At 43.2% G+C, this 25,490-nt stretch overlaps 1 protein-coding gene across 1 annotated transcript in view; it reads left to right on the plus strand.

Moving 5' to 3' along the window:
* Positions 1–25,490, plus strand: part of PLEKHM3 (pleckstrin homology domain containing M3) — a 213,784-nt gene that overhangs the window by 67,235 nt on the left and 121,059 nt on the right. The window contains 1 exon segment of the mRNA XM_005676438.3: positions 15,146–15,291. Within this exon segment, the coding sequence (XP_005676495.2) occupies positions 15,146–15,291 (146 nt within the window).

A 25,490-nucleotide genomic window follows, 5' to 3' on the forward strand; every position in this document is an offset into this window, starting at 1 on the left:
GATAGCATCGGTGTGACTGATTTCCCTGGGCCTCAGGCTCCAGAGAAGCATTCCAGTAAGACAGTTTACTTAAGAAGATATCTTCCTCCAAAGCTTTTAGTGTGTAAGTTCCAAGTAGCCCAGCCTGATATTCACCTTGTTAATATTGAGGATGATGAGGTTGACCCCCCCACCACTTGTCTGTCTACTGCAGGGCTGCCGAATGGGGAATCCAGACTGCTATACATGGAGCCATCTGTTTACACGCTGGAAGGAATCGTGGGTTCTAAAACCTACATTTTAGATTAAGAACTATGATTTAGCAATGACAGATTCTAGGTTAAGATAGAACTGGAGGAGACGCTGTGTAAACCCTGACAGAGGAGCATGATTTCTCCACTGGCCGTCTGCATGTTTGAAATAATCCACTTAGTCTGGGCCCTTCTGTTTCTGCCTTTGTTTTTCAAGTAAGAGTTACTGGTAGCAAGTGTTTCACCAGCGGAGTAGTTCAGGAAGAGATGAGCCCCAGGCTTGGAGGAGGTGTAACTATCAGGTAGTCCAGTCGATGGTGGTGCAGTGTGGACAACACCTCTTTTTGGAGGCACCTCTCATGTAAACTGGGGTTCCCAGTTGGCGCTAGTGGGAAAGAACCTGCCTGCCAACACAGGAGACATAATCAACGTGGGTTCGATCCCTGGGTCAGGAAGATCCTCTGGAGGAGGTCATCCCTCTTTGGTATTCTTGCCTGGAGAATCCCATGACAGAGGAGCCTGGCAGACTACAGTCCATAGGGTCGCTAGTTGGACATGACTAAAGAAATGAGCAGCATGAATGGTTCCCTTTAGACAGGAGACCAGAGCTGGTGAAAGGGCTTTTACTCCTCCCTATTAACAGATGGCAACCCACTCCAGTATTCTTGCCAGGAGAATTCCATGGACCGAGGAGACTGGTGGGCTACAGTTCATGGGGTCACAGAGCTGGACACGACTTAGCGACCAACAGCAGCAAGATAAGAGATGGTATATTGATCGCTTGCAGAGAAAAGTGACTAAGTGGTGCGTGCGTGTGTGCTCAGTCATGGCACTGTGGACATTTGGGGCCAGACAACCCTTTGTTGTGGGAGGCTGTCCTCTGCATTGAGGGATGTTTAGCAACATCCCTCACCACCATTCATTAGATGCCAGAAGCTACCTCCACTCACCCTTTTGTGACAACCAAAAATGTCCTGACATTACAAATATCCCCTGTTGGGACAGACATTTCCACTAGTAGAGAACCGCTGCTATCAAGAAACAAGGGCAACCAACTGTCTCCTCTTCCTCAGTTCTTTATAAAGCAGTGTCTTCTACTGAAATCCATGTTGATTTGGAGAAGACTCTTGAGAGTCCCTTGGACTGCAAGGAGATCCAACCAGTCCATCCTAAAGGAGGTCAGTCATGGGTGTTCTTTGGAAGGACTGATGTTGAAGCTGAAACTCCAATACTTTGGCCACCTGATGTGAAGAGTTGACTCATTGGAAAAGACCCTGATGCTGGGAGGGATTGGGGGCAGGAGGAGAAGGGGACAACAGAGGATGAGATGGTTGGATGGCATCAGCGACTCAATGGACATGGGTTTGGGTAGACTTCAGGAGTTGGTGATAGACAGGGAGGCCTGGCATGCTGCGGATCATCGGGTCACAAACAGTCAGACACAACTGAGTGACTGAACTGAACTGAATGGTTTCTAATGAGACCTCAGCCTCTTACTGGGTAGGTTTAAGGAAAAGTAGTTTGGAGAAGGCAATGGCAACCCACTCCAGTGTTCTTGCCTGAGAATCCCAGGGACGGGGAGCCTGGTGAGCTGCCATCTCTGGGGTCGCACAGAGTCAGAGACGACTGAAGCGACTTAGCAGCAGCAGCAGCAGCATTATTAAAGTATTACTCACTCAGTCATGTCCGACTCTTTGCGACCTGCCAGGCTCCTTTGTCCATGAGATTTCCCAGCAAGAATACTAGAGTGGGGTGCCATTTCCTTCTCCAGAAGATCTTCCCAGTGCAGGGATCAAACCAAGATGCTCTGCATTGCAGGTAGATTTTTTACCATCTGAGCCACAAGGCTCAGAAGTAAAAGTAGTAGGTTATAGAAATAGAATTTTCACCAACCATCATTCACTGTAACTATATCAGATGCTTTCGGTCACAAGAAACAAAAGATTGAATTCAAATTGATTTGTATTATAGAGGTGAATTATTCTCAACAGGCTGAGTTTTAGGTGTTAATTGATCTGTTAGTTCAAATTTTTAAAACTATTTAAAAACAATTTTTTTTTTAAAAATTTCTGTTTGTTTGGTCAAGATTCAGCACATAGGATCTTAGTTCCCTGACTAGGGACTGAACCCAGGCTCCCTGCATAGGAAGTGAAGAGTCTTAACCACTGGACTGAGCTATTTTTTTAATTTAATGCTTCGAACAGCATTTTCTCATGTAAACCACCTGCCCCTTCTGACTGATAGATTTCTTATATAACCATCATAGGCTCAGAGTGTCTTGGGTGTCTTTTGGCAATCCCCTTGCCACACTCTTCCCATTATTCACCTACCAAATCATTTGCACTTTATCTCACACTACAGTATCACCTTCTTTATCTCCCTGCCTGCCTAAGCTCAGGCTGGGGCAGTGACTTATCAGCTGGTTCTCTCCCTCCCACTGTTTTCTTGTCAATTAATCTTTCCAAAGTTCAGGTTGTAGTTTTGCTTCTAACTCTAGCTGTTCCTTTATCTTACTCGTCAATACTCATCCTGGATTGATTAGTAAGGACTTCTCCCTGAGCATGTGGGAGTCTTATGTTCTAGCTTCAGTTCATTGTTCCAGGCTCTTTTCCCAACACCCCTCTATTTACAGTGAGTTTCAGACAACTAGAGTAGTCAGTGTTCTCCAAACAAGCTACCGTTTTTCTAACTTGAACCATTCTTTTTCAAAATATATATATTTTTTTACCCTTCAAAGCCAAACTCAAATGCCCCCATGTCTACACAGCCTTCGTCAATCTCCACAAGTAGAGTGATTGCTTCCTCTTTTGCTCATCTCTGCTATCTTCTGCCTGCCGCCTTACAGATCTGTATTCTTGCCCCCTTCACCTTTCGTATTCAGAGGAGATGCTCATGCTTGAGCGGTCCAAGGCACAATGCATTGATGAACTAAGTGATGTTCTTGCATGTAATTGATTCATATTTTCTATGCTTGTCCTATTGTCATCCACAAGGAGACAGTGTTTGTGATATCTTCTGCTTAGAGATGACAATATGAAAATTCACCTGTATAGTTCATTGGTGTTGCTCAGTTCAGTTCAGTTCAGTTCAGTCTCTCAGTCGTGTCCGACTCTTTGTGACCCCATGAACTGCAGCATGCCAGGCTTCCCTGTCCATCACCAACTCCAGGAGTTCACTCAGACTCATGTCCATCGAGTCAGTGATGCCATCCAGCCATCTCATCCTCTGTCATTCCCTTCTCCTGCCCCCAATCCCTCCCAGCATCAGAGTCTTTTCCAATGAGTCAACTCTTCACATGAGGTGGCCAAAGTACTGGAGCTTCAGCTTTAGCATCATTCCTTCCAAAGAAATCCCAGGGTTGATCTCCTTCAGAATGGACAGGTTGGATCTCCTTGCACTCCAAGGGACTCTCAAGAGTCTTCTCCAACACCACAGTTCAAAAGCATCAATTCTTCGGCACTCAGCCTTCTTCACAGTCCAACTCTCACATCCATACATGACCACAGGAAAAACCATAGCCTTGACTAGCCTTAGTCGGCAAAGTAATGTCTCTGCTTTTGAATATACTATCTAGGTTGATCATAACTTTTCTTCCAAGGAGTAAACATCTTTTAATTTCATGGCTGCAATCACCATCTGCAGTGATTTTGGAGCCCCAAAAAGTAAAGTCTGACACTGTTTCCACTGTTTCCCCATCTATTTCCCATGAAGTGATGGGACCGGATGCCATAATCTTCGTTTTCTGAATGTTGAGCTTTAAGCCAACTTTTTCACTCTCCTCTTTCACTTTCATCAAGAGACTCTTTAGTTCCTCTGCACTTTCTGCCATAAGGGTGGTGTCATCTGCATATCTGAGTTCATTGATATTTCTCTCGGCAATCTTGATTCCAGCTAGTGTTTCTTCCAGCCCAGCGTTTCTCATGATGTACTCAGCATATAAGTTAAATAAGCATGGTGACAATATACAGGCTTGACATACTCCTTTTCCTATTTGGAACCAGTCTGTTGTTCCATGTCTAGTTCCGATTGTTGCTTCCTGACCTGCATACAGATTTCTCAAGAGGCAGGTCAGGTGGTCTGGGATTCCCATCTCTTGAAGAATTTTCCACAGTTGATTGTGATCCACACAGTCAAAGGCTTTGGCATAGTCAATAAAGCAGAAATAGATGTTTTTCTGGAACTCTCTTGCTTATTTGATGATCCAGCGGATGTTGGCAATTTGATCTCTGGTTCCTCTGCCTTTTCTAAAACCAGCTTGAACATCTGGAAGTTCACGGTTCATGTATTGCTGAAGCCTGGCTTGGAGAGTTTTGAGTATTACTTTACTAGTGTGTGAGATGAGTGCAATTGTGTGGTAGTTTGAGCATTCTTTGGCATTGCCTTTCTTTGGAATTGGAATGAAAACTGACCTTTTCCAGTCCTGTGGCCACTCCTGAGTTTTCCAAATTTGCTGGCATATTGAGTGCAGCACTTTCACAGCATCATCTTTCAGGATTTGAAACAGCTCAACTGGAATTCCATCACCTCCACTAGCTTTGTTCGTAGTGATGCTTTCTAAGGCCCACTTGAGTTCACATTCCAGGATGTCTGGGTCTAGGTGAGTGATCACACCATCATGATTATCTTGGCCATGAAGATCTTTTTTGTACAGTTCTTCTGTGTATTCTTGCCACCTCTTCTTAATATCTTCTGCTTCTGTTGGTGTTGCTCATTAACTGCTAAATCAGGCACTTCATCTAGGTCGTGCCTATTCCGCTAGAGGTACAACCAAGAGCAGAATTACTGTATCCACCCTCTGTCTCAGTTTCTTCATCTGTAAAATGGGGATAACACCTACCTCACAGAATGATAAGAGAAATGAATGTGTGTGTGTGTAAAGTGCTTATAACAAAACCTTGCATACATCGATAGCATTATGTCAGTATTTGTTTATCCATTTGCTTATTTATTTTTTCCAGTTTAAATTTCTTACTATTTTCTCAAAAGTCTTTATGGAAAGAGCAGACAGGCATAGAACTTAAAGAGAAACTCTTAAGAGGAAAACAAGTATGAAAAAATACTAACTTTAGACTGATTTAAATATACTAGGTGCTGAATTTATAAGATTTCATTATTGAACTTATCTTACACTACTCTAAATACTGGTATTGAAGCATCTTATCATTAAAAAGAAAATAAAAATAACTCGGCTCAAAACATTTCTTTGGAAATGAAAATCCATGTCACAGATCATTATATTTATAACTCAGTGTAGCTATTTAGTAGATAGAAAAGCAGTCAGAATCTCTTGAACAGTGCACATATTTACTTAACTTGCCTTAGCAAAAATCAAGATTTATTGCCTTTCAAGATAAATTTTGACTAAATATTGACTCTTGGTTCTCAATCATTGTTTACCCGAAAGACCAATAAATCTTGACACTTCTCAACTTGAGTTGGAGTCTACTTGGTATTTATCAATTCATTTCATACGATTTATAATCTTAATAACAACATGCCATGAGATTAAACAAATAAACATTATAGAGTTTACCAAGAGAAGAAAGTCTTTAGTTTCTATTTTCTTTTTTTTCCTGCAAAAGCTTTCTTGTTTCCATTTGGTCTGCAGCTCAGGAGAGATCTCCAGGGTGGTTAAAAAAAAAAAAAATCTGCCTAGTGACTGCACGGGCCAGAAGCCCTGACACCAGGGGCATGTAGATGGGTCCCACTGGGCTTTGAGGCTCCTAGTCCTGCCAGAGGGTGCGCCTTGAGATACTCGCCCAGCCCCACCCACAGGGGCTAGTCACGTGCAGTGCATCTCCTTGATGAGTTTCACCCCTTCATCCAGGGAGTAACTCTCCATGACATCACAGAGGCAAAGGTCTGTGCGGACAGAACCCAGGGCCCGCAGAGCCCACAGGGCCCGGTTCAGGGTCTTCTCCAGGGTTTCACTCCACTGATCTTGGGAGGGCCTCTGCATGTTCTGGAGGAGGGTGCATCCACCGAGCTAGTTTTACATCTTCAAGAGACAGTCATTGCCCTCCTGCTTCTCCCAAGCCACCTGGCAGAAGTGACTCACACGCCCCAGAGCCATGGTGACACAGTGCAACTAGACGCCCATGGAGCCGTGGGTGCAGGAGGCCCACAGATGGCCGACCAGGTAGTTGAGAGTGGACTCTACCTCGCTGGAATAATTCTGATGAATCTGGTTGGCAGTGAGGTGCTAACCACAAAAACTGGCGTTGTCCAGTCCTAGAGGCAGAGGATGGTGAGGGTCCCAGCAGTCACAACTAGAAAGAAGGTTGGGAGGTGGTCAGAGGTAGGAAGAAGGGGCATCCCAGCATCTGTTCCATCCAGACATTGTCAAAACAGGAGACAGATCCATGAGACCACCAGGTGTGCTGCCTATATTTTCAATCCGCAGTAATTACCTGACATGATTTTTTGCTTCGTTTCTTACTTAAATATAGTACTTCTAGCTCTGTTAATACAACATGCAAATCGAAACTGACTTAGCAATTTAAATATTTCATTGTGGGAAGAAAAAAAACCTCAGCTAACAGCTTGGAGAATACCTTTATTTTATTTTTTAAATAACTTTGTATATTTATGTTATTGACTTTGCGGGACCTTTGTTTCTGTGCAGGTTTTCCTGCAGGGAGTGGGGCCACCCTTTGTTGCTGGGTGTGGGCTTCTCTTGGAGCACAGCTCTTCGGAGTAGTTGTGGCATGTGGGTTTTGCTCATGGGCTTAGTTATTCTGCAGCATGTGGGATCCTGTCAGACCAGGCATTGAACCCTTGTCTCCTGCATTGGCAGGCGGATTCTTTATCACTGAGCCACCAGGGAAGCCCTAGAATACTTAAAAATGTTAAACCAATTAGTATTCAGCTTAGGTTTTTTTTAAAGCTCTCTCTTTGGTTGCCCCTGTCATGCAAGTATAGTCAAGTAACATGTGATTGTGCTTGTAGATGACCTCTGTCTTGAACGGTTGATGGCTCTTGGTCTCAGTTACCTCTGTCTGTCTCTCTGGATATAATGTGCACTGAACACTCACTGTGTCCAGGTGCAGTGCTCATGCCTCACGGGTATAACATTTGCCATCTTGCTGTGTTGAAAGGAAAATTCCTTGGTTAGGTATCTCCATTTTGTATGAGAGGAGTTATTTACTTCTGTTATGTACTTAAGCATATAGCTGTCGTAGCAAGTTACAGTCCATTCTACAAGTGCCAGCTTAAATTATCCTAAATATGTGTCAGCCACAGTAGGAACATTTCCTTCCAAGTGTTACTTGGACTTTTTAACGTGTGTCAGCCCTCTGACTCTGTAGCCCAACTTTTGGAGTCAGATATTTGGCCAGCAATGAGTGACAGTTTCTCTTTACAATCTCTCAGTGCCATGAAAGTCCTTTATAGACAAACATAAAATGAATCCCACTAGACGAAAATTCTTTTCTGATGAACAGAAATGATTTTCAGAATAGCATTGGAAGCAACCAGCCGGTACATTTCAGGAATACATTTGAGTATGTGTATTCCCTCCCAACCATGAAGTTTTCATCTCCTGGAAAATTCCCTACCAGAGGACTTAAAACCTTATAGAGAATATAATTTGGAAGTATCACCATTTAGGGGATCCCCACTAATGGTAAAGTACCCTCTGGCCAATGCAGGAGACACAAGAGACGTGAGTTCAGTTCCTGGATCAGGAAGATCCTGTGGAGAAGGAAATGGCAACCCACTCCAGTATTCTTGTGAGAATAATCCTGTGGGCAGAGGAACCTGACAGGCTGCAGTCCACGGGGTCACAAAGAGTCAAGCCTGACTGAGCGCAGCACACCATCCAGAGTGAGACCATATAACACAGCGACCACAGCAGCATGTCATAGCATTCACATGAGCAGTTAGAGGAGGGACACAATTGATTTTTCTTTATTTCCACTTTTGTTCCTTTAGTTTCATTTGAGATACTTATAGGTACTATTTTCATTATAACAGGCAAAAGGCATACTCAGAGACATTTGTTTTCATGTGCCGATTCTCCAATCCAAGTATTTCTTGTCTTAATTGATTTTATGACTAAGTAGATGTCTCCTACTTTATGGGTCACCACCCGGTCCCAAAGATACAGAGTAACTTGGATGCTTGAGATAGGATAAAGTTTGGGATCACTTATTTCTAAGGAGGTATTTCTCAGTGTCCTTCACCTTTGCCCTCCTACTGTTGCAGTTATGTAGAATTCTGTAGCCTTGGTTCCACCTGTGTTAACTTGTGAACACACGTGTGAACAGTCTCTCCTGGCAGCTCCATCCCCCTCGACAGTGGAGGATGCAAGTCTGGAGGCCAGGGTGCTTTGTTCCAAGTTCCCTTTTTTTAATTGTTTAGTTGCTAAGTTGTGTCTGACTCTTTGTGACCCCATGTACTACAGCACGCCAGGCTTCCCTGTCCCTCACTATCTCCCAGAGTTTGCTCAAACTTATGTCCATTGGGTCTGTGATGCCATCCAACCACCTCATCCTCTGTTACCCCTTCTCTTGCCCTCAACTTCCCTTAGTGGACACCAAAGCTGCCTTGCAAAAATCACTTCTTCCCTGTGTCCAGCAATTCTTTTTTAAACACTGTGCCCAGCTTTATGCTAATGCTAGGCTCATGAAACAGAATTTTCTACTGTATACTGAGTGTGACATCTTATTTTTTAAAAGTGCTTATTTGACGTTTTCTTAATGAGCCAATGGTTATAGACTGTAAGCTAGGAAAGCTAAGTTCTTTATGTCTTTCCCCCCTAATTCTTGTAAAACTGTAAGTCATTGACATCCCCATTTCTGTTTTCTGACCATGCCTTGAGACATGTGGAACCTTAGTTCCCCAACCAGGGATCAAACCCCTGCCCCCTGCAGTGGAAGCTTAACCACTGGCCCACCAGGGAAGTCGTATTGTTTTTCTTCATTTTAGAAAATCTGATTCTTAAGGCATTTGATTAGGCTCCAGTGATTCAATCAGTGTTTGCCCAGCACGTCCCACGGCTCACTGTCTCCCCCAGAGAACACCTGGTGGGAGGGAGGAGGCAGGAACTGGGCTGCTTCCGCTCTTAAGGCCATCAGTCCTTACTCCATGCACCAGATAAAAGAGGGAACGAGACTTGCCAGTTTTATTTTTTCTGCTTTAACAGAGCAAATGAAAGTCCGTCCGCGCACTCTCTTTCTCTTCTCTCTTTTATAGAGGTACCTGGTCTTCTCTCTGTTTGTTCCTGTTCTCTTCTTAGGGCATTTCTTCCTTCCCAATACAAAGTCCTGGATTTCCCCTACCAAATGAGCTGGAGAGGGTAGAGTGGCTGGCTTCACTTAGAATGCATTGGGTGAGTTCTCTCCCTAGTGAATCACCTGGGTCCAGACACAGACCTCGTTACTTTTCTCTTGTGCCCATGAATTTTCCACCTGCCGGCCGGGGCAAAAAGGGCTATAGCCGGGAGCCAGGAAGTAGAGGGAGATGGTTGGTTGGCATCTCAAGATCTCAGCCTCAGCAACACCTCACTGCAGCCAACTGAGCTAACTAGGTACCCTTGTTAGAAGAAAGACTATGCCCTCATGGAGAATTATGCCAACATTTCTGCTTCAGCCCCCAGCAACAGACTTTTTTGGTTGTCTGTAGTGAAAGGCCCCTTGGGAAATGGACTGTACAAGCAGCAAATAGGATTTTGGTTAAATGGTGACATTTGTTTCCCAAAGTGTATCAGAAGGAAGCTAAGCTCTTCAGAACATGTGTTCATTAAAGATTGAAGTGGGGTGGGAAGCAATAAAAAAAAAAGGCCAGTAGGTTCTCTTGTGAGATAGTTTTTTGTTCCTATGAATTGAATACACTCTCTGAAAAGTTTCAAAAAGAGACAGGGAAGAATGTATTTGCTTTGATCCTATGTGTGGAGCAGTTCTCTATGACAAATGCCTTTTAATTTAGAAACATTGTTGAAAAGTCTGTTTGAAAGTACATGAAAATGTAATATGTAAATAAGTTCTAATTAGTTATTTCAGTTAATTATTTTTTTGTCTCTGCTTTGCAGCTCTATTTTTCCTCCTCAGAAGGTCCCTTGTCAGAGTCCAGGTTTGGCCTCCTCCAAAAAATGTGTTTTTCTAGTGGTCATTATGAAGAAAATACACCCCTCCCAACTCCGGTTGAAAACCTCATAGTGATAGAGTAAAATCCCAGGGTGTTACTGGGAACTGTTCTTAGTCCGTGATTTGCTAGGAGGATATTAAAGCAGGAAATCTTGCAGTTAATTGAAAAAACGGGTATATCCTTCTTCAAATAAATGGTATCTGTTATTTTTTAGAAAATGAATCTACACCAGGCCACTAACTGGACTCTAATCTTTCCTGATTATCCTGTGTTCTTTCAATGACAGATACATTGGATTTGAAGATTAAAAATTTTAATTCTTTCTAAGTCAAATAAGGTGCTTCTCAGTGAATGCTCTGGGGAAAAATGGTGGTAAAATGAACTGTTGTTTCTACATAGTAAATTTTTGAAAATTGACTAAGAATTTAAAATGTTGAGTTTAGAAGCCTAGAAAGTAAACTATGTAACAAAGTATGAGCTTTTCATTTAGCAATCTACCCCACCTCTGCAGTTCACTTAATTAGATCAGAATTTTTGAGCATGGAGGGACCTTTGCAGTCACCTAGAAATCAGGGAACTCTCCTCAGCTTTTACCTACCACAGTCCCTGGTGGTGGTTGGTTGGGTAGAAATGCAAGTTCCTGGGCCCTACCCCAGATTTACAGGGTCAGAATCTCTGGGGCCAGGTTGGGGCTGAGAGGGACTACATTTTTCACAAACATCTCCAGAAAATTCTGATGCTCACTGAATTTGGCAAACTACTGGTTTAGGCTGACTGCTTCATTTTGTGGTGAGGAAGGGCAGCCTAGGGAGTTTGCTGGGTCAGGCTCATCATGTTCCCTTAGGAAAGAGCAAGCTTCCCGATTCTCTTAGTTGCTTCTGTCATGTCCGACTCTCTGCAGCACTATGGACTGTAGCCCGCCAGGCTCCTCTGTCTATGGGATTTCCCAGGCAAGAATACTGGAGTGGCTTGCCAGTGAGTAGCTATTTCCTGTTCCAGGGGATCTTCACAACTCAGGGAGTGAACCTGGGTCCCCTGCATTAACTGGCAGATTCTTTACCATCTGAGCAACCAGGTTCCTGACCTAGACGTATGCTTGTCCCTACACCATGTATCCAGAACACTCCTAAGCACAGGGAGAAGTCGGAACCTTCTAGGTCATTAGAAGCTGTCAACTTTTAAAACAAAAAAGGTTAAGAGTTTAGTGAACAAAATTGAGTTTATTTGGGAATAGCAGAGGAATTGCTTTGGGACATGCAGACCATGGTGAACCATAAGCAAGTTTGGAGAACCGTGGAGAGGAGCAGTTCTATTAGGAAAGGGGAAGTGGGGAGGGGCTGTATTGAAGGAAAGTTCATTGGAGGACAGTGAGTGTGCGGGGTTGTGGTGTCTTCTCGTTGGCTGGATTTTTGGCAGACAAGGAGAAAATCTTCCTTCTTCATGCTTGGTTATATAAAGTAAGCTGCCACAAATAATGTGTGCCTGAGACCTCCTCTTTCAGGGCTTCCTACGTCCATTTTGAATGAGGTATTCTGTTATAGTCATTTTTGTAGAGTGATTTCAGCATCAAAAGTAGGAGAGCATGGTTCTAAATAAGTTATCAAAGTAAAGACAGCCAAGAACTAGAGGTAGGAGTTTATGTTGCTGCTGCTTGTGTCTCAGCTAAAACAAGTATGAACCCTAGCCATGTTCTCTTTTTCTTTTACAAGCCTGGACACCTGTGCAAAGTGCTGAGGCTGTTTAGCTTATTGAGTTGAACCCTCAGCCTGTTAAGCTTTGAACCTGTGTGCCTGGTTGATATACATATTTGCAGGCTATATGCTTTCTTAAAAAGCACACTTGTGTATTTTAATATTGCCTATGTGTCAGGTTGCATCTAAGAGATAATAATAAAATCATTAAAAGTTATAGAATAATAAGCCCAGTAGGACCTACTAAAGCATTCAGCAAATGCTTACTGTTTATTATATCCCAAATTCAAACAAGCAAAAGCAAAAATGCTAAAATAACTTACATTTATTTTTGCAATGTTTTATGGTGAACGTTTCAGCTATAATGGTGCTCCCAAATTTCTACAAGATCACGTTCACTTTCTAAATCATTAGGGAAGATTGAATTCTGTTCAGTGTCATTTCAGTGTTAAGTCAGCTTGAATGTCTACAGTGTCTAGAATGTGTCAAGTTCTGCTCAACTCTGTTTCACAGTCCATATGTGGTCATGTTGAATGTGTACTTCTTGGAATGGGCAACATACCTGCATAGGGTTATTCACCAAAGTAGGCTGTTTTCAAGAGGCAGGTGAGCAGGTTAGGAGGATTAATTCCAGAACAGCTCTGGGACATTCAAATCTCTTTATATGCATGAGGCTGTTTATGTGCCAAATAATATTCAGTTTATCGTCTCTTCAACATAAACATTTATTGCTGGTCTGTCATGTGTAAAGTTCTGTGTTAAGTGCTAAGGATGAAAAATAGATCTGAGCAGTTTATAGTGTGGTTGTGGCTATACAAGCACATCAAAAAGCGCAATAGTTTAAGGAGGCATGTGCTGTATGCAAATGAGCACCATGCTCGTGGGTGCCCAGATGGCATCCCAGTGTGCAGAGGCTAGTGATGGCACCTCCCACTCCCAACAGAAGCAGCAGGTGTGTTTGGCTTTTCCTTATCAATTTCATGCATATCTCAGTCCTCAGCCAATCTGAAAAATAGGAGCTTGTTACGATCTTGTTGCTACTCAACCGTAAAGAAGTAGTTATTCTAGGAAGACAGTATTAAACTCTGGAAGCGCAATTCTAATACATTTACTCCCCATCTTTCAATATCTCTTGTATTCCAAAACAGTGGAATCTAGTTCTCTTTCTGGAGGATACTTTGTGGACCTGCTTGATGTTGTTTTATTTGTGATGAACATGAAAGCTCTAGGAATTTTCTGATACTTTCATTCATGAATTCATGTGAGTAAGTATCCTCTTAGGCTGTCAAACATGTTTGAGCTCCTCCTAGTGGAAATGGGGAACAACTCTGATTTTATTATTATTACTATTATTATTAAGAGTAATCTGTGCTTTCCTGATGGTTCAGATGGTAAAGAATCTACTTGCAATGTGGGAGACCCAGGTTCTATGACTGGGTCAGGAAGATCCCCTGGAGAAGGGAATGGCTACCCACACCAGGACTCTTGCCTGGAGAATTCCATGGACAGAGGGCTACATAGCCTGGTGGGCTACCATCCATGGGGTTGCAAAGAGTTGGGCATGACTGAGCGACTAACACTTTCATTTTGTACCCATTTTATGAAATAGGCTTAATATGAGATTTCTTTGATCAGTATGGTTCTTGGCATCCAACCATGAAATGGGCCATGAGGAAGGGTTTCTAAAATGAAATCTGTAGATAAGACATGTCAGAAAAGTGATGCTGTTTATATAATCCTGATGACCTGTTCTGGATGTTGTCCTTTGGGTTGATTGTAACAGAATTTCTATTATCAATAGAATGTAGTTCCTCCTAGCTAAAGGTAAATAATGGCATCTTTTTTGTCAAGACCACGATTATTACCAGCTTCCCTGTCAGTACCAGGATGGTACTCACATAATCATGGACTTCTTGGACATGAAAAAGGCCTTGGCAAACATTTGCACGCAGTCAGTGGTCTTCAGTGATGGGCAGGGTCTGGCAAAGTAGAGATTGAAGAAAAGGATATCATGAAAGAAGTAAATCATGCCGAGATATGGAGGGTGGAGTGAGCACACTGTGTATATTTGGGGAACAATGAGGAGAAACTTCTCTGACTTCAACCAAGAGGTTCTATTCCCATTGGAGAGTCATAGGAGTAGGTAGTTGGAAAGGAGAGGTAGGGACCAATCAAAGGGCACATTCCTTTCACTGATCTTGTCAGCAAAGGAAGGCTACATGTCAGGTTTTAGGTTCATCTTAGACAAGTTCAGAACCCAGTCCAGTCTCCATCTCTGACTGCCTGTGCTGTGCTTAGTCCCTCAGTCACGCCCAACTCTTTGTGACCCCATGAACTGTAGCCTGCCAGGCTCCTCCGTCCATGGGATTTTCCAGGCAAGAACACTGGAGAGGGTTGCCGTTCCCTTCTTCAGGGGATCTTCTCAACCCAGGGATTGAACTCAGGTCTCCCACATTGCAAGCAGATTCTTTACCATCTGAGTCACCAGGGAAGCCCTGACTGGCTGGGCGACCTCAAGACAAAATACTTCACCTGGATAAATAAACCTTAGTTTATTCATCTGTAAAAAAGAGTTGATAATATCTTCCTCATAGAGTTGTTGCATGGGTTAAATAAGATCCTATATGAGAAGCCCTCAGCCAAGTGCCTTGTGGAAGTAGGATTTCTGAGGAGGAAGAGAGGAGATGAAAGGGCGTTGGTTGTAGAGAGACGGTCTCTGGCTGCTGTGCACAGAAGTGGAATTAGAAGAGACCAGAAATGTACCAGTATCAGCAGTCCCCCAGGAGGCGAAAGGGGCGAAGCTTCCAGGCTAGGAAGGAGGCGTGCATGCTCAGTCACTCAGTTGTGTCCAACTTTTTGCCACCCCATGGACTGCAGCCCACCAGGTTCCTCTGTCCATGGGATTTCCCAGGCAAGGATACTGGAGTGGGTGGCCATTTCCTTCAGGGGATCTTCCTGACCCAGGGATCAAACCCACATTTCCTGCATTGCAGGCGGAAGAAGGGGACGTGTCTGTATATGTATTCTCTGCAATTTTTTTCCTGTCATTGACTTTTGTTTCACTTGAGGATTGTGTAACTTCATTCTACAGTGTTAGAGACGTACAGCAATCACAGACTTTTCTTCTGCCCTGAACAGGATGCCAGCGATCCATAGGCCTTTCCAATGGGAAAGCCAAGGTGTGCAACTACAGCGGGTGGTATTACTGCAGCAGCTGCCACGTGGACGACAGCTTCCTGATCCCAGCCCGCATAGTCCACAACTGGGACACTTCAAAATACAAGGTGGGTGCTCCTAGGTTCACTGCATAATAGTGATTTTGCTTTTTACTTGTTGTCACGTGGATTCTAAAGAGAATGAGACTTTGAGGCAGACCTGATTAAGGTCATCTCATAAAAGCTACAACTTTATGCTCTTTTCCCACTATATACTATTTCTATTGCATTATTTGGGGCTTCCCTTGTTTTTCAGTCAATAAGGAATCTACCTGTAAATCAGGAGACCCAGGTTCGATTCCTGGGTCAGGAAGATCCCCTGGAGAAGGAAATGGCAACCCACTCCAGTATTCTTGCTTGGGAAATCCCATGGACAGGGGAGCCTGGTGGGCTACAGTCCATGGGGTCACAAAAAGAGTTAGACACAACTGAGCAACTAAACCACCATTTCATTCTTTCCCTCCCTTCTAGGCTGGGAATCATAGGCTGATAATTTCTGCATTTATCTCCAGCTCCAGTTTTGCTACTGAAAGTGAGACCTGTGGATTTAATTGCCTGGTAGCATTTATGTCAACTGTGGTTTTCAACCTAGTCATCCTTTAGACCTGTGAACTGGTTAGCTCCGTTGCACAGCGTGTCTACCCTTGTGTAAACCAAATTGCATAAATCAAATTTGGCAAGTCAAGGAATCTAACCCCCACTGGAGTCTTACTCTAGGTTTAGGATATTTATTTATTTTTTGTGTGGTCCTGGGTCCCGGGACCCAATAGAGAATTCTGTTACCTGATCTGACTAGAAGCTTTCTCTTTGTTCTGCCAGAATATTGTCACGTCTGCCTTGAACGAACCTTCCATGCAAGGCGCTACATACAAAAACAGGCTGTATGATGGGTTTTATACCTCCTTGCTAACAGATGTCTGAGGCTTGCTTTCATTGTAACGGTATCGTACTTGAGCAATGTGGGCAGGAATGGAACGTGTAGCTGCTACCTACCTGTCATCTTTGAAGTCTAAACTGAAACTGACCACTCTGGGTGGCCAGTCGGCTTGGATCCTTTTCCGCATCCCTGGGCATCTCCTGTTGTGCCCAGTAATCATCCACATGTCTTTAATCTGCCTCCTCCCTGAGGAGTTCTTCTCAGCATATGCCTCCTACTCCAGGGAGAAACTGAAGCTAGGAGATTTGAATTCGAATACCTGCCAGTCTGCCTACATCTGTATCTGTCCTTACTGCCTCCCCTCCTGGGCTGGAAAGAAGAAGAGCCTTTTCCTTCATTTAGAGATCGTCCTTCCACGTGCGCTCCAGATACTTTTACCCATCTCAGGAACTCCTGCTCTTTGTTCCAGAGCCGACAGAAGAATGTCCTTGATGAAACCTCCGATGCTTCCTGCTTTCCCCATCTGTACTTTGTTAGTTCCCCGCCATGGGCTTCCCTGGTGGGAAAGAATCCCAGTGGTAAAGAATCTGCCTGCAATGCAGGAGATGCAGGTTTGATCCCTGGGTCGGGAAGATCCTCTGGAGGAAGAAATGGCAACCTACTCCAGTATTCTTTCCTGGAGAACATGGACAGAAGAGCCTGGCGGGCTACAGTCTGTGGGGCTGCAAAGAGTTGGACACAACTTAGCAACTAAACAATAAGAATTTCTCTCTGTGCCACCACCACACATGTGTGAATCTCTGGAATTGCACTTATTTAGGGGTTGATAGCAGGAACTTCGGAGAAGGCAATGGCACCCCACTCCAGTACTCTTGCCTGGAAAATCCCATGGATGGAGGAACCTGGTAGGCTGGCGTCTATGAGGTCGCACAGAGTCGGACACGACTGAAGTGACTTAGCAGCAGCAGCAGCAGGAGGAACTTTTGTTAACTAGACCTGTATCAAAATCCTCTCTCTAGCTCTAATTAGGTGCTTGACTGGTTGAGGCAAATAACTTGAACTTTCTTGAGCTTCCATTTCCTAATCTGTAGAATGAACCCAGACTACCTGGGTTCAAGTCTTAGCTTTGTCACTTAGTAGCTATCTGATTGGATTTCCCTGGTGGCTCAGATGGTAAAGAATTAGCCTGCAATGCGAGAGACCTGGATTTGATCCATACCTGGGTCAAGAAGATCTCCTGGAGGAGGGCATGGCAACCCACTCCAGTGTTCCTGTCTGGAGAATCCCCATGGATAGAGGAGCCTGACGGGCTACAGTCCATGGGGTGGCAAAGAACTGGACACGACTGAGTGACTAAGCACACACACAATAGTAGGGATAGTCCCTACTTCTTAAGGTTGCTATTTGCTTAAATGAATAATTCACAGAAAACATCTACTGCAGTGTCTAGAATGTAAATATTCAATTAATGCCAGCTTTTACAATGATTGAATATAAGATAACTCTAAATCTCTTTACCTGACATAAAGACATTTATGATCTCTAGTCCCAGCCTTTCTAGCCCTTCCATCCACTGCCTCCCAACCCTGTGTCTCTTAAGGAAGAGCATACTCCTTCCCATCCCCCAGTCCTGCCACGCTGTTTCACACCTCTTGTCTCCCCCTCATTCAAATCCTAAACCCAGCTTAAACGTTCTTTCCTCTCCTGCTTCTTCCCTTCCCCTCTGTCACACAGAGTTGTCATTCTCTCCTCTGCATCTTGTACTTGACACTCTGAATACGGGCTATAAATATATTGGCCACGTGTGTGATAGATAAACATTTATTTCTAGGGCAAGAACGCTAGTTGAGTTTTTGGTTTGAACAGTTTAATCTCCTTGGAGCAGAGCTTTGACAGCTGAGATGTGTGTAGAGAGTGAGTGAGGCAGCCAGCCCCGTGATCACTGAGGGCTTAGGCTGGTGGCACCTGCCCTCAGAATGTGTGCCCATCAATGGAGCTAAAGCAGAAAAGGTGGCACTGACTGAGGAAAGTGAGAAACTCAGGCGTGGCTTAAGAACCCGTGCAGTGGAGAAGGCCCAGGTCTATTTGCAGTGAAGGCTGAAGGCCCCTGAAATCATCAATCCAGCCATTGCTCAGGCTTGTTATAATCTTACTATAAAGCAGATATTTTTGTGGTGGTGGTCCTTCAACTGACAAGGCTTGATTTTGAGAGGACAGGTAAGTAATGAGGATATTAAGTACCACACTTCATCCAAGAGGAAAGTGTCCTCTGTGAGACCATTCCCTCCTAGGTGCTCAGCAGACAAGAGAAAATTTTTAAATCAAGGACAGAGCTGGTCGATTTTATCTGGATCATCTCTCACTGACATTAAGTAACTGTGTTCCATTTAGTCCAGTGTCTGTCTGTCTTTGCTCAAATGCTGGGATTTAACTTAATGTTCCTAATTGTGAGGATCAGTTCAAACCTATCAGTTTCCAAGACCAGACATCGTTCTGTTAGAGCTGCCTGCTCCCCCTAATTGCAAGTACGTGACTGGCTTGAATATCCATTTGAAAGATGAACAAATGGTTTTGCAGAGCGGAATGAAATCTGTCATCTTAAGCGCTTCCTTGTCTGCCCTGCAGAGTAATAATAATCCTAATTATTTTTAAAGCAGGATTTCATCTGTTTTCCAATGTACCTCGTGCAGATTGAATTGAGCTCCAGGATTACCTAGCAGCTAAATTCTATCCTCCAATTCTACGCCATTTTTCTAATGAAATTGTTTTTGGACAATAGTGTTTCCTCTTATCCTCCCCCCTTTTAAAAATATCAAGCATGACAAAGAGATAGTAAGGAAATCAAACTTTGCCTGAACTCTTCCTAAATTGTGCTTTTAAAAAATATTTTTGTTTCCTAGCCTGAACATGCACATTCCATTTAGCTAGGGGTTTTCCATGTTACACAAACCATTTCCTATCTCTTCATCTTGAGAGGCATTCAAGGCAAGCTCTGCTGGCCTTGCAGAGCTGGAGAATAGCTCGCTGATGGGAAAAGCCACTTGTTCAGAGTCACTGAGAGATTTTGAGAACAAATTGTAATTAAACTTAAGATCTCTTGATTCCTCCTCCACTAGTCCACAGCGCCTATTTTAATAAGACCAAGAAGTGTTATGGTTGGAATTGATCTTCTTAAAACTTTGCTATGATTTTTCATAATAGAGGTGGGGAAAAATGCTAGAAGGAAACGTTATACCGAAGCAATCAGTGGTTATTTTACTGTGATTATAGGTGGATTTTTTTTCTCCCCTAATCTTTTCTGTTCTGTGCAAGTCGCTTAGTCATGTCCGACTCTTTGCAACCCCATGGACTATACAGTTGTGGAATTCTCCAGGCCAGAATACTGGAGCGGGTAGCTTTTCCTTTCTCCAGGGGATCTTCCCAACCCAGGTCTCCGACATTGCAGGCGGATTCTTTACCAACTGAACTATTAGGGAAGCCTTCTCCTACTATTTAGTCTCCAAGTTTTTAGTAATGTGATTACATTATTTTTATTATTTTATAAATTTTAACTGTCACGTAGCTCTGTAGGTTCTATTTCAGAAAATTTGTACTAGAAATTAACCTTTTTTTAATACCTCAGAATTATCATTATAAATATGAGTGTTCTAAATCTTGTAACCAATAACCTCAATGTGGTTTAGCATGGTATGGGAGACTGTTCTTTCTGTAAGGAAATTTCCTTGTACTGCTATACTTTTATTCTTCTTTTTCTGAACATAATATACTTCCACATTTCGAGGTTCAAAAGTACAAAGGACATATACACACGGATAATCTCCTTCCCTTCTCTTCCTCACACCCACCCTGTTCTTCCCACAGGCAACCAAATCACTCCTTCCAGAGATATTTTATATACATGTGTTTTGCACAAAAATGGCAATAGGCAATACAGTGTACATGCTGCTCTTAGAAACATTCCATTTAGATCATAAACCTCTTCCTTGGGCTTTTAAAAAATAGCCATTCCATATTCCATCATGAATTTAACACACCAATTTCCCAGCTTCTTTTGACCAGCATTAAGGTTTTCTCAGTCTTTCTAATATGACAATGATTCTGTGAATAACTTTATGCATTATTTCGAATGTAAGTTCTTTGATTCATGAATGGGACTCTCTGTAGGTAACTTCCTAGATGTAGTGTGTACACCTGTGAGTTTGATAGATGTTGCCAGATTGCTTTCCCTCGGGTTCCTTCCTTCCCTTAGTACCAGGATGTCAGCTGTCACCCCTGCTCTCACTGTGCTGCCTCTAGCTGGCCTTCCCCTTTCCTACTTTATTCATTCTAAATATGTTGTGAACTTAGAAACAAAGAATCAAACTGATAGAGGTGTGTGGTTCAGAGTCACGGCCAGAGCCCTGTAAAGTACTCATTCATCTGTTCAGGAAGTGTTTACTGAACACTTACTGTGCTCACCATTCTAGGTGTTAGGACATATGTTCTGCATCATGAATTTCAGATGATAAAAAAAAGACAGTAAACAAATGTACAAATAAGTGACTTCTAGATAAATGAAGTGTTATTGGACTTTAGTTTTGTTTTAGAGTTAACGACACGTGAAAACCCACACACCAGTGTACTGCCTCCTTAAATTATGGGTTCATCTCCATTGGTAGCCCACTTGCTTTCTATTTGACTGGGGTGGAGAGAGGGACAGAGTGGGAACTGGGATCTCCTCTTTTAAAGAGTGATGCACAGACAGTTGTTGGTGGAGTTATTTAAAAAAGAACTGTGAGTGTAAACAATGCTAGCAAGCACAGAGCAGGGTATCCCCACATCTGAGTTTTGGCTCGAGATCTACCATGAGCTGACCACAGAGAAGTCATTTAAGTTCTCTGGACTCAATTTTCTATTAAGTGCAGGTAATGGTAGAGAAAGAGGTCCCTTCCTCCAGATGATGAGGGGAACCTCGGCTGACTCTCATTTGTCACCACCCCCCACCCCTCACTACAGTCTGCATGACGTTAACCAGCTGCCCTGTCTGTAGCCAGATTGGTTGGAAAGTGGCTGGGTTCCGCAGGTTTTCTCTAGTACTACATGTCCCAGAGTTTTAATATGCTAACACCCTGCACTTTGAATCATCAAGAGAAGAATGTGGCATGTGGCATATTTTTCGTTGGACCTCAGAGGATCTTTTCTATATGACTGGCATTCCTTGGGACACAGGTTAAGAAAACCTGAACTAGATCATCTGTTGTTCAGTTGCTCAGTCGTGTCCGACTCTTTGAGACCCCATGGACTTCAGCATGCCAGGCTTCCTTGTCCTTCACCATCTTCCAGAGTTTGCTCAAACTCATGTCCATTGAGTCAGTGATGCCATCCAACCATCTTGTCCTCTATCATCCGCTTCTCCTCTTGCCTTCAGTCTTTCCCAGCATCAGGGTCTTTTCTAATGAGTTAGGTATTCACATCTGGTGACCAAAGTATTGGAGCTTCAGCATCAGTCCTTCCAGTGAATATTCAGGGTTGATTTCCTTTAAGATGGACTGGTTTGATCTCCTTGCTGTCCAAGGGACTCTCAAGAGTCTTCTCCAGCACCAGTGTTCAAAAACTTCAGTTCTTTGGCACTCAAGTCTATTTTATCTGTACCCATTCTTGTTATTCTAAGATGATGTTCTCATCCGTTTTACTCTGATCCATTTTCCTCCTTTAACAAAATCTAAAGTCCTCACCACCACCACATCATTCTCCTCCTCTCCAAATTGCTATCATTGGTCACCACATTGCTTTTGCCCCATCACATTATTACCCAGGACTGTTTTTGTGGGGGAACATACTAGGACACCATTTCAGAACCTCTCAGAATTACAGAAACCCGAATGACATTTGAGAATTTTTATTTTCAGAGGTACCTGTCACCAGCATAACAAAAGATGTATTCTATTGAAATCTATACCAATGATGGTTAGCTTGTAAAAATCAAGTGACAAATGTGCTTATTTATAAACACATATGTATATCTAGCAGATTTGTCATTATTGGTTTATGGATAATTATGACCTGAACTGTGCTGTTTTCTCCAACTCCTGAGTATGAGATGGAGAGGAGACCTGCTTCTTCCTGGCCCTCCTCCTCCTCACCTCTTTCAAATCATGTTGACTGCAGGTCTGTGAAGAGAAAAAGAGTTAGTTGCTCAGCCGTGTCCGGCTTTTTGCGACCCCATGGACTGTAGCCCACCGGGTCTCCTCTATCCGTGGGATTTTCCAGGTGAAAAGAGAACCAGTTCACAAACTGCAACAAAACCACAGTCGCAGAATGAAGTTCTTACAGCTTAAACTATTCTAAAGTTAAAATATCTATGGAAAGAAACTGGGGTATTAATATTATTTAGTTAATATTAATAATACTAATATCATTAATAAATATTGTTTAGTAAGATACTAACAGGCCAATAGGTTGGAAAAATGAATTGTCAACCCTGTAAAAATTGCTTCTAATCTAAGTGGGATAGGATCATGGAAAAGAATACCAACCTAAGCCATTCATTTTTTTTTTTTTTTCAACTAAGGAATACTGGGCTTATCCTTTTGTACCTATGAGGTGAGTTTTCATATCAGAAACAGCACTCGGGTTTTTGATGTTTTTCATAATTTGGTAGGCAAGAAGTAGGACAGTAGCTCTTGGCTCGTAAGTAGAATATATTTAGTGTTCCCTTATAGCTCATGAAATGGTTCTATTAACGAGAAAGAGACTTTCTCTCACATAAACTTTGTCACTTAAGAATATCACTGGCTTCCTTCCATAAGTAACTATATATTTTTAGAAAAGCTTTTTAATTACAGTTGAGTTTGAAAGTAGAGTGCTCATACCAGAATAGAGGATGGTTTCAAATTTCGATCACTATATCTCCACTGATTTCCTATTTTGCAACAATAGCATTTCATACGGAATTTTGAGTCCTCTCCCAAATTCCCTCACTAATGTAAGTGGTTGGTTCTCAAAAAATGAGCATGTGCTTTGCAGCCAAAAACAGCTCAGCGTGGCAGGGCTTTATTTGTTCGCATACTCAGGCAGCCGGGGTCATAGTATGCTCTGTATTCTCCACACTAGCTAGTAACTTCGGGAAACAGGGCCTTAGACTTTCTTGAGACTAGCTCTGTTTTTGTTCCTAGTGATTTCAGTGTATGAATGCAGATGTCATCCCATTTGTCTCACTGCTTTTACTGTCTCTGTAGAAGGCTTTTTTTTTTCCCCCACTCGGGCTTAAGTACCACCTGAAGAGAGAAGCCTTTTAAGGCCTGGGAGACTGGCCAGTGCCCTTTGTCCTTCTGTTCACCTACTAAAAGGTAGCATTGTTAACCTAATTCAGCAGGGCCCTGGCTCAGTATAAACACTGCTCAATAGAGCCAGAAAGACTAATTGAATTGTACAATACATCATTCTTCAGCAACAGTTTCAAGTGGGTTGTACTTCATTTTCCAAAACACCATCCGTTTTTTCCTCATTTAAAATTTTTAAATATAGCAAATATTTAACCATTATAAACAAAACATTTGAACCCGGTTCTGTCTTTCCCTGCTGAACGGTGAGCTATGTGAGGGCAGGGTCCTGCCCGTTGTCGTCTCCACTGAGTGGTCAGACACCTGCTCTGGTGTCTGCCATGGATGTACCTGTGTCTTCAGACCTCAAAACGAGGCATTATTTAGCCCCGTCAGCTGCTCTTTTCAGTCTGATTACATAGTCCAAGGTTTTGGCTGATTCTCGGTGCCTCTCTGTGAGCACCATCTGCAGAGACTGTTATCTTCTCTGACTCTTTAACTGCAGGATCCTAAAGGACCACGCAACAGAACAGGCATCTCAAAAATAATTGCTTCTATGTTGAAAATGACTTTTATTAGAAAAAAGCATTGATGCTTTTCTTTTGCACCTCTATAATTACATATTAGCTTTATAATAAAGAACATGGTAATAGTGAATTTCATAAACAAGTGTTTTAATCAACATACAATAACCATACATTTAGTTACTGGGCTTCCCTAGTAACTCAGCTGGTAAAGAATCCGCCTGCAATGCAGGAGACCCCAGTTTGATTCCTGGGTCAGGAAGATCCACTGGAGAAGGGATAGGCTACCCACTCCAGAATTCTTGAGCTTCCCTGGTGGCTCAGCTGGTAAAGAATCCACCTGCATTGCAGGAGACCTGGGTTTGATCCCTGGGTTGGGAAAATTCCTTGGAGAAGGGAAAGACTACCCACTCCAGTATTCTGGCCTGGAGAATTTCATGGACTGTAAAGTCCATGGGGTTGCAAAGTGTCGGACACAACTGAGCGACTTTTACTTTCTTAGTTAGCGCGTGTACAGATTGATTGAGTTCGTGGTTGTATCTGCTTATTGTCCCATCCTTACCTACCTAGTGCATTTCTGTTTATCTTTCTAGACCTTGAGCCGGTGTCACCTGCTTTGCCAGGCCTGCCCTGGCTCCTAGCTCCCTTCTCCCCAGCACGGTTGATGTCTCCCTCCTTCAGGCTCCCAGTGGACCTCATCCATGTTCCTTTGTGATGGATGACTGGCTATGTGCTACATGTATATTTTTGTTTTAATTATTGGTCTGTTATACTCAACAACTGGAGAAGGCAATGGCACCCCATTCCAGTACTCTTGCCTGGAAAATCCCATGGATGGAGGAGCCTGGTAGGCTGCAGTCCATGGGGTCGCTAAGAGTCGGACATGACTGAGTGACTTCACTTTCACTTTTCACTTTCATTCATTGGAGAAGGAAATGGCAACCCCAGGGACGGGGGAGCCTGGTGGGCTGCTGTCTATGGGGTCGCACAGAGTTGGACACGACTGAAGCGACGTAGCAGCAGCAGCAGCATACTCAACAGCAAATCCCAGGAGGTTAGGGGGCATATCCTGTTTATTATTCATCAATACTCTTCTAGAGTGGGAACAGTGGATTTTCAGTTTTGTTAATGAGCAAAGTTGTTTGTTCTGTTTATGCTGAATTCCAGTCTTACTCCCAGTACTAGAGAGGTTCCAGTGGAAACTTTGTGGAGAGGTCCATGTCCTCGTATCAGTGAATTGGTATGTAAAGATTCCCCCAAACCACCCACGAGTCATGCATTAGTTAAGCTGTAGCTCAGGTGCATTTTGTTTTTTTTTCTGTTTATCTTTACTGACAAATGACATTTTAAAATCAGCTTTCATACTCTTGGTGTTTACTGCCAGAAGTGGTTATAGAGTTGGCTACATCTATTGGCTAGAGCCAGCCCAAGTCCATGCGCTGGAGTGTGCTAAGTCGTTTCAGTCATTTCCGGCTCTGCGATCCCATGGACTTTAGCCCGCCAGGCTCCTCTATCCATGGGATTCTCCAGGCAAGAATACTGGAGTGGGTTGCCATGCCCTCCTCC

Source organism: Capra hircus, chromosome 2 (genome assembly GCF_001704415.2).
Source record: "Capra hircus breed San Clemente chromosome 2, ASM170441v1, whole genome shotgun sequence".
NCBI classification, from domain to species: domain Eukaryota; kingdom Metazoa; phylum Chordata; class Mammalia; order Artiodactyla; family Bovidae; genus Capra; species Capra hircus.